Source organism: Elephas maximus, chromosome 7, assembly GCF_024166365.1.
Source record: "Elephas maximus indicus isolate mEleMax1 chromosome 7, mEleMax1 primary haplotype, whole genome shotgun sequence".
Lineage (NCBI taxonomy): Eukaryota > Metazoa > Chordata > Mammalia > Proboscidea > Elephantidae > Elephas > Elephas maximus.
Window position 1 is genome coordinate 108,146,707 of NC_064825.1, and position 9,705 is coordinate 108,156,411.

A 9,705-nucleotide genomic window follows, 5' to 3' on the forward strand; every position below is an offset into this window, starting at 1 on the left:
AAAGAAATAGCTGGAGGGAATGCAGCGGAAAAGGGTTAGACATGGTTGTAGGGACTTATGGAGATAGTGAGGCCTCAGTTGTAACCCTAATAAGAGAAACATGAATACCAGAGAACAAAAGATAAAATGTGTTGGATTAAATGAATTATGTGTCTTAAGGTTATATATTAATAAATATTAAATACAATTGGAGCCCTGGTGGGGTAGTTTGAATCCACCAGCTACCTGTTCTTTGGAAACTCTATGGTTTATTGATATATAGGAGGTAGTGAAGAGAAAGTTGTGAAATACAATACCTGGGCTCAATCGTTTACATATTCATTAAAAGAGATGAAACAGGCACATAAAAATGGAAAACAAACATGAAACCTTATTCCCTGAGTTACAAACAAAAAAATGCAGAGTCCTGTTTGAGGATATGGTGTGCAGGGTTGGATTTTACGTGTAAATGAAGATCAAAAACAAACAGAAAGCCTTTAAAGATATATGTGAAATTTAAAGACAGACCAATTTTGGAAAGAGGGAAAACTTTGAAAGAAGCGAATTGGTTTGAGGAAGTTCTCAGTTAAGAGAAGGGCGGATCAGATTATGATTCCATATTTAACTGAATTAAAGGTCTCAGTTGCATTCTCCCCTCTTGTATGGAAAGATTAATAAAAATGTATGGCTATGGATCTTACTGGAATGATTAGAATGCAAATCTAGAATTATAAATCAATTGCATGCACATTTTATTGATTGAATTGATTTTCTCTGCAGGTGACTTAATTGCTCCTGGTTTCACATCAGATCACCCAGGATCACAGAATATAAGTGTCAGAAAGAAACTGAGAAATTATAAAGGCCAATGCCCATGTCACGATTCAATTACCAAAAGGGAAAATGCAGCCAAGAAGAACAAATCCACAGAGAGAAAACAAATTAAAAGTAACAGAAACCAATATCAGTACAATGATGGAATTTATTCTCTTAGGATTTTCTGATATTCCCAAATTCCATTGGTTTCTTTTTGGAGCATTCTTAGTTGTTTATATGATTATTCTGATGGGCAGTGGCATCATAATTCTAATAACAAGAGTAGACCCCGCACTTCAGACTCCCATGTATTTTTTTCTCAGTAACTTTTCCTTCCTAGAAATCTGTTACGTGTCTATCACTCTTCCTAGAATGCTCATGGATTTTTGGACCCAGAAAGGAAACATTTCTTTTTTTGCTTGTGCTACGCAAATGTGCTTTGGCCTTATGCTTGGAGCCACAGAATGCCTTCTCCTGGCGGTGATGGCCTATGACCGTTACGTGGCCATCTGTCACCCTCTGCATTATCCTATAGTCGTGAACCACAAAACTTGCATCCAGCTAGTGGCTGGCTCCTGGATGAGTGGCATTCCCATTGAGATAGGGCGAACAGGACAGATTTTCTCTCTGCCCTTTTGTGGTTCTAACCAAATCAGTCACTTCTTCTGTGACATTCCCCAAATTCTCAAGCTGACCTGTGGTGACATCTTTGTCAATGAGATGGTGGGCTATATATTTGCTGTAGTATTTGTCACTGTTCCTTTTATGTTGATACTTGGGTCCTATATCAGAATTATGTCAACCATCCTCAAGTTGCCATCAAACACAGGACGGACCAAAGCCTTTTCTACCTGTTCTTCCCACCTCATAGTTGTAGTTTTATTCTATGGATCAGCTACTATTACCTATTTAAAACCTAAATCCAACCAATATGAAGAAACAGACAAACTTCTCTCTCTTTTCTACACCATTTTGACCCCATTGTTTAACCCTATGATATACAGTCTGAGGAACAAAGATGTTACAGAAGCATTGAGAAAATTTCTTCTCAAATCATTAGCGTTATGACACATTTGAACTAACAGAACTTTTACAATCCAAGAATAAAATCAGCAACTCAAAAAACAGTGGGCAAATCATTTGAATAAAGACTGTCATGGATTGAATTGCGTCCCCAGAAAATGTATGTATCGATTTGGCTGGGCCATGATTCCCAGTCTTGTGTGATTTTCTACCATTTTGCCATCTGATGTGATTTTCCTGTGTGTTGTAAATCCTACCTCTGACATTAATGAGACGGGATAGGCGGCAGTTATGTTAACGAAGCAGGGCTCATCCACAAGATAAAGGTGTAGTGTGAGTCAATGTCTTCTGATATAAAGGAGAGAAGTGAGCAGAGATGAGAGGGGACCTCATACCACCAGGAGAGCAGCCGCAGGGGCAGAGCACGTCCTTGGGACCGAGGGTTCCTGCACTGAAAGCCTAGTCCAGGGAAAGACTGATGACAAGAACCTTCATCCACAGCCAGCAGAGAAAGCGTTCCCCTGTAGCTGACACCCTGAATTTGGACTTCTAGATTATGTGCAGGAATGAACTGTTTGTTAAACCCATCCACTTGTGGTATTTCTGTTACAGCAGCACTACATGACTAAGATAACAGTTTTTTAAAAAGACACACAAATATCCAATAATTATAGATAAATACGCTCAACATCTTTAGTTATTAGAGGAATGCAAATTAAAATCACAATGCGATACCACAAAACATCCATCAGAATAGGGAAAACTATTACAAATTCTAACAATGCCAAGTGCTGGTAAAGGGGTGAGGCTACTGACAGTCTCATACACCTGGACAGCTGGAGTGTAAAAGGATATAATCACTCTGAAAAACACTTTAACTCTTTCTCAAAAGGCTAAACATATACCTACAATATGACCCAACCATTCTACTCCTCAGTTTTTGTCCAAAAAGAAATGAAAACTTATTTCACATTAAAAATTGTACATGAATATACATAACAACTGTATTCATAATAACCAAAACTTCAAAATAACACAAACGTCTATCAACAGATGAATGAATAAACAAATCACGGTATATGTATCCAATGCAATTCCATTCTGCAATAAAGTGGAATTAACTACATTTATGTACAAAACAGCATAGATAAATATTAAAAATCATACTGAGTAAAGGATTCCAGACATAAAGTACATTCTTATTGTAAATGAACTCTTACAGAAATATGATCAGTGACCTTCTCTAGTGAAGAATGTATGAAAGGAATAGATTGCAAAAGTGCACAAGGAAACTTTTGGGAATGATGTAAATGTTCTGTATCTTGACTGTGGAAATGGTTTTACAAGGGAGTACATGTATCAAATTTCATCAAATAGATTTTAAAAGATGTATTTTATTTTTTGTAACTTATTCCTCAATAAAGTTTCTAAAATAAGAATAAAGTCATACTGACATATGGCAATAACATGTTACCAGAAACAAATATATCTAATAAATCTATTAAAATGCATGAATATGTACTATGACTGGAAGTCCTGGTGGCATAGTGGTTAAGTGCTACAGATGCTAACCAAATGACGGGCAGTTTGAATCTACCAGGCACTCCCTGGAAACTCTATAGGGCAATTCTACTCTGTCCTATAGGGTCGCTGTGAGTCGGAATGGACTCATTGGCAGTAGGTTGGTACTAAGAATAATTACCCTATTTATGAAAATTTTCATGTTTAACTTTTATCTAAGTGTCATACAGATATATGTTATTTTTATTTCTTAGCACACTATTATGCTTTTGAAACTAGCTTCTAAGTATAATAATATAATAAAATATAACTAAAGTCTCAGAACTCTTTAGGTTAGAAGAATAGATTATATGATGCTCCTACTGATACTTTTCCACTACTCTCCTGTCACTTTGTTATAGTGTGATGCCTTGCATGTTGCTGTGATGCTGAAAATTATGCAACAGCTTTTTCAAATTCCAGCGGGTCACCCAAGATGGGCAGGTTTTAGCAGACTTCCAAACTAAGACTAGGAAGAAGGTCCTGATGATCAACTTCTGAAAAAACAAAGGCCAGTGAAAAACCTTATGAGCAGCAGCAGAATATTGTCTGATATAGTGCCAGAAGATAGGCCTCTCATGTTCGAAGAGACACAAAATACGACTGGGGAAGTGTTGCCTCTTCAAAGTGGGGTTGACTTTTTAATGGAGTAGAGCTTTTAGGGCCTTCATTTGCAGATGTGGCATGGCTCAAAATTAGAAGAAACAGCTGCAAACATCTACTAATTATCAGAGAGTTGAACATACAGGGCATGAATGTAGGAAAATTGGAAGCTGTCAAAAATGAAATGCAATGCATAAAGATTGATATCATAGGCATTAGTGAGCTGAAGTGAAACAGAATTGACCATTCTGAATCTGACAACCATATGGTCTACTATGTCAGGAATGACAAATTGAAGAGGAATGGCATTATATTCACTGTCAGTGATAGGATAATATCCATACACCTAAAGAAAGTCCAGTGGATATAAAAATTATTCAAATTAAATCACCAAACACTAATGCCAAAGATGAAGATATTGAATATCTTTAACAACTTTTGCAGTCTGAAATTGATCAAACCTACAATCATGATGTGATTGGAATGTGAAACATGGAAAAAAAGAAAGAAGGATCAGTAGTTGGAAAATATGGCCTTTGTGATAGAGATAATGGCAGAGACTCCATGGTGGAATTTTTAAGACCAAAGAGTTATTCCTTGCAAATATCGTTTTTTTTTCTACAAAACAAACAGTGACTATATACATGGGTCTAACCAGATGGAATAGGCAGGCATCAAATAGACTACATGTATAGAAAGAGAGGGTGGAGAAACTCAATATCATCAGCATAAGACCAGGAGCTGACTGTAGAACATGCTGTCAATTGCTTATATGCAAGTTCAAGTTGAAGCTGAAGAAAATTAAAACAAGTTCACGAGAACCAAAGTACAAACTTAAATATATCCCACCTGAATTTAGACACTACCCGAACAATTGGTTTGAAGCACTGAACACTAATGACCAAACAGCAGACAAGCAGTGTAATGACATGAAGGATATCATACATGAATAAGTCATTAAGAAGATAGGAAAGAAAAATGAATAAATAAAACAGACCAATGGATGTCGGAAAGATTCTGATATTTGTTCTTGAACTTAGAGTAGCAAAACAAACGGGAAAAAATAAATAAGTAATGAAGTAAAAGAGCTGAACAGAAGATTTCAGAGTGGCTCCAGAAGACAAAGTACTCTAATGAAATATGGCCATTCCAAAGAATAATGACCAAACAGAATGCAGAAATTGAATGATTTTGAGGACATCACATGTGAAGAAAGCAAGAGGTCATTAAAAAGACAGGAAAAAAAGAAAAGACCAAAATGGAAGTCAGAAGGGACTCTGAAACTTGCTCTTGAACATCAAGTAGCTAAAGCAAGAAGAAATGATGAAGTAAAAGAGCTGAACAGAAGATTTCAAAGGATTGCTGGAGAAGACAAAAGTAAAATGTTATAATGACATGTGCAAAGACTAGAAGTTAGAAAAACCAAGGGGAAAAACACGATCGGCATTTTTCAATCTGAAAGAACTGAAGAAAAAATTCAATCTAGAATTTATCTCACATACTTTGGACATTGTATAAGGAGGAATCAATCCTTGGAAAAGGACATCAAAACAGAGGGTCATCAAAAAAAAGAAGACCCTCAACGAGATGGATTGATACCGTGACTGCAACAATGGGCTCAAGCATAACAACAATCATAAGGATGGTGCAGGACCAGGCAGTGTTTTGTTCTGTTGTACACAAGTTGCTATGAGTCGGAACTGAATCAAGACTCCTAACAACAACATTTAGATGAGACCAAGAAAAAAGACAAGATAGTGGAGCCAAGATCCCAAATGAAAAGTGACAAATTTCTCATTCCAGGCAAGTGGCCTTAAGAGTCTCCCCAGCTAATCAGTGACAGCTGTGGGTTTCTCAAGCCAAAGGGGAGGGTGCTTCAACATATTCTACCCTGGTTTCACCACAATATAGTGAGTTTGGAGTGGCATACAAATTACCTTATCTGATCATTGCTCTGTGGATCTGAAGGTGCCGATTCAGATCTAATGTAGAGAACTATGTGACAATGAATGATCATAGACTTTGCACAGAGTGAACCCTATAGGACTGGGGAACTAGCTTCAATATGTGAGAGAAAGGGTGAAACACCTAGTTAGTGACCAAAAGTGAAAATTTTGGCAGAGTCTGACCAGACATTCCCCAAACTTATTTCCTTTCCTTGAGCACCCAATTAAGTAATTTGCTCCCTCCTATTTAAATTGTGCTGTGGAATTAGTTTCTACCCTGGCATGTGGGTAAATGTGATGCATCTTGCTTATACTATGTGTTTAATTATAGTTGACTGAAAGCTAAAGCTGAAGATCCAGCAGGGGCTACAAAGAACACCTCACCACCACCACCATTGTCTTTGGTAATTATGATTTATAAGGACACTATAGGACAGAGTAGAACTCTAAATTCAAGACTGTAAACTTTACGGGAGCTGACTGCCTCATCTTTCTCCCATGCAAAGAACACCTAGGGAGCAAAAAGTGGAACTGTAGGAAGGAAAGAACTGAAGAAGAACTGACACCTTTCAACTGTGGTGTTGGTGAAGAATATTGAATAAGTTCATGGACTCCCAAAAGAACAAACAAACCTGTTTTGAAGAAATACAGCCAGAATGCCCCTTAGAAGCAAGAATGGGAGACTAAGTCTCAAATACTTTGGACATATCATCAGGAGGGATCAGTCCTGGAGAAGAACACCATGCTTGGTAAAGCAGAAGGTCAGTGAAAAAGAGGAAGACCCTCAACGGGATGAATTGTCACAGTAGCTGCCGCAATGGGCTCAAACATGAAAATGATTGTGAGAATGACACAGGACTGGGCAGTGTTTCATACTGTTGTACATGGGATTGCTATGAGTCAGAACTGACTCGATGGCACCCAACAACAACAACAACGATAAATAAACAAGACGAAAATATGAATTGAAAATTTATAACCGTACTGACTACTGTGGTTTGTTAGTACTTGACAAACAAAGAAGATAAAAACTTTAAAAATAATGATATGATTTTCAGAGATCATGTAAGTTGTATACTTAGGAACAGGACATTGATCTCTTTTCCTGTACCAATAAAATATTTGTAAAAATTGTTCATGCTCATTCTCTGACAAAGATAATTTCAATAAATTCCAAAAATTAAAAATAAATTAGCAAAAGTTTAAATACTTAAAAAATATAACAATTTTGGAAAATGAACATTTAAATACCTTAAATAAAAGAACAATGTAAGTATATTCAAACTAGTGTGAATAAAATTGGTATGTTAAATTTTTAGGGATCTTGCCATATAAATCTAATGAAGAAAACACAAAGTTCAAATATTGTCCAAGCATTGATCAAATTTCCTACCCATAAAAGTTTTATTATTAAACATAAAAGAAAATGAACACAGTTGTATTGTTTCCTCCATTTTGATTATTGGAGAGTTATTTACCAGAATCCATATGGTGTAACCACATAAGGCTTTTATTTAAAGGCAAAAGATACTGTGCAGTGAGGAAAAGAAAAGAAAGCGTTGAAAGCCTGATACATAATTAGCAAAAGGAACTCCCCAGGGCCCTTTCTTTGCATACACAAAGCTGCACTTTTGCTTGAGACTAAAATCTGTGCAAGGAATCTTTGTTTCATGTGAAGTTCAGACAGCAAAGCAAGTTGGGATTGGGGTTTAGTTTTCTCTTGGTCATGTAATCAAGTGAAGTTTGTCAAGCCAGCTAGCACAGTTGAAAATCATCTGTAAAGAAATCCCAGGATATTTTCAGACCTTACCAAAAAACCAAACCCATTGCGTCAAGTCTATTCCAAATCTTAGTGAGCCCATAGGACAGAGTAGAACTGCACCACGGAGTTTCCAAGGAGTACCAAGTTGATTTCAACTGTTGACATTTTGGTTAGTCGCCAAGCTCTTAACCACTGTGCAACAATATAATAAAGTCCATTTATTTTATCTTAGCTAAGAGTTAAAAAAAAAAAAAAAAGCTAGACATCCAGAGATAAGGATAGAGCTTTCCCAGTACAGGTGTCTATCACCTCTATTTCCATAATGGTAATGACTATATTCAGTAACCTGTGAAACCATTGTATTAATTTCCCAATGCTGTGTAACAAACAGCCAACAAACTTTGCAGCTGAAAATGACGTAAATTTACTATCTCACAGCTTCTGTAAGTCAGATGTTTGGTAAGGCATGATTGGTTTCTCTGCTTACAGTCTTAAAGGTGAAATGAAAGTGTCCCATGGGCTGAGTTCTTGTCTGAAGAATTTTAGGAATAATACTTGATTCCAAGCTCCTTGAGGTTGTTGGCAGAATCCAATTTCTTGTAGATGTAGGACTGAAGTCCTGTTTCCTTAAGAGATGTCAGCTAGAGGTTACTATCAGCTCCTAGAAGCCATTCACAGTCCATGCCCTGTGACCCTTTCCATCTTTCTCACCTTGAATCTCTGATTTCCTCTGTCTTTGAACTCTGGGCCCAGATTTAAAGGAATCCTGTGATTAGGTCAGTTCAAGTGATTTGAGACTCTAATTATATCTGCAAAATCCTTTCACACAACATCTGGATTAATGTTTGAATAACTGAAAGAAGGGATGTGTGCACTGTGGGGCAGAAGTGTTGGAGGCCGTCTTAGAATTTTACCTACCATAGTTACAAAATTAATACAAAAATTAGGGAAAAATGATTAAAAATATATGAAAGCAAAAATATAATAAAAAATGGAATCAGTAAAAGTTGATGGAGTAGTCCTTTGAAAACAGAGCTAAGTAACTATGCAAGTTGTACTGAGGAGCGGGGGCACAAAGCAAACATGGTCATTACTAGGAATAACAGAAAATGTGACCTCAGAAATTCAAGTGATTTTTTCACATTATAGAAAGTTGTTCGCATGAAACTTGGCTAAATCTGTAAATAACAGAACCGAAAGCACTGTATTCTAAGAAAATACCAATTTCACAAATACATAAACACATACATGTATACATACAGATATAATTTTAGTGGAAACAATTGTAACCATGACAAAAGTATTGCATTCCATTGCTCAATATTTTAAAATCTATTAACTCAAATTAGTTCAAGAATATGTTACTTGATGTTCACTATGAGTCAGATGCCATTTCAGAGGCACAATATATTTTGTCCCAAGAATAAATCAAAGAAAATAGCGAAGATGATTTGAAAAAATCAGCTTATTTTCATATAAAATATAGTAAACTCCCCAAATTGATCACAATCTCAAAATAATATAAAGGACTGCTCTCCAATGCTATTTTCCTCATCTTTTGTCAGTAAAAGACATGCTAAGTCTGTGTTTTATAAGGATTTGTTTTTTACTTTCTGTTTCAATTTTATATTAAACACATCTTACGTTGTCTGTAAATGTTTTTGAAGCAAAGTGGGGTAGAGGCAGCTGTAATAAAATTGTAGCTTCTGAAGATAAGGGGGTCTAACTAGCTTAATGAATTTGTGATAGAAGCTTTCTACTTTCAGTCAAGGTGGAGGAACATGACCTAATTTATGTCAAGATTAAAACAATGTAAAATCCAGAAACTTATATGAAACAATAGCTATCAATACATTAGAAAAAAACCAAAGAAGGACAACACTATCTACAGTTTCTAGGAAAATTTTGCCTAATCCCAGGCCACAACAATTTTCTCCTATGTTTTCTTCTAAAAATTTTAGAGTTTTAGGCTTTATATTTAGGTCAATGATTGCAATTTGTTACTTTTTATTATTT

The 9,705-nt window shown here is 36.1% G+C and overlaps 1 protein-coding gene across 1 annotated transcript; it reads left to right on the forward strand.

Moving 5' to 3' along the window:
- Positions 1–882: 882 nt before the first annotated feature.
- On the forward strand, positions 883–1,863 carry LOC126079754 (olfactory receptor 10AG1-like). Its single transcript, XM_049891003.1, has one exon. The coding sequence runs from the start codon at positions 883–885 to the stop codon at positions 1,861–1,863; it is 981 nt and encodes a 326-aa protein (XP_049746960.1).
- The last annotated feature ends 7,842 nt before the right edge of the window (positions 1,864–9,705 follow it).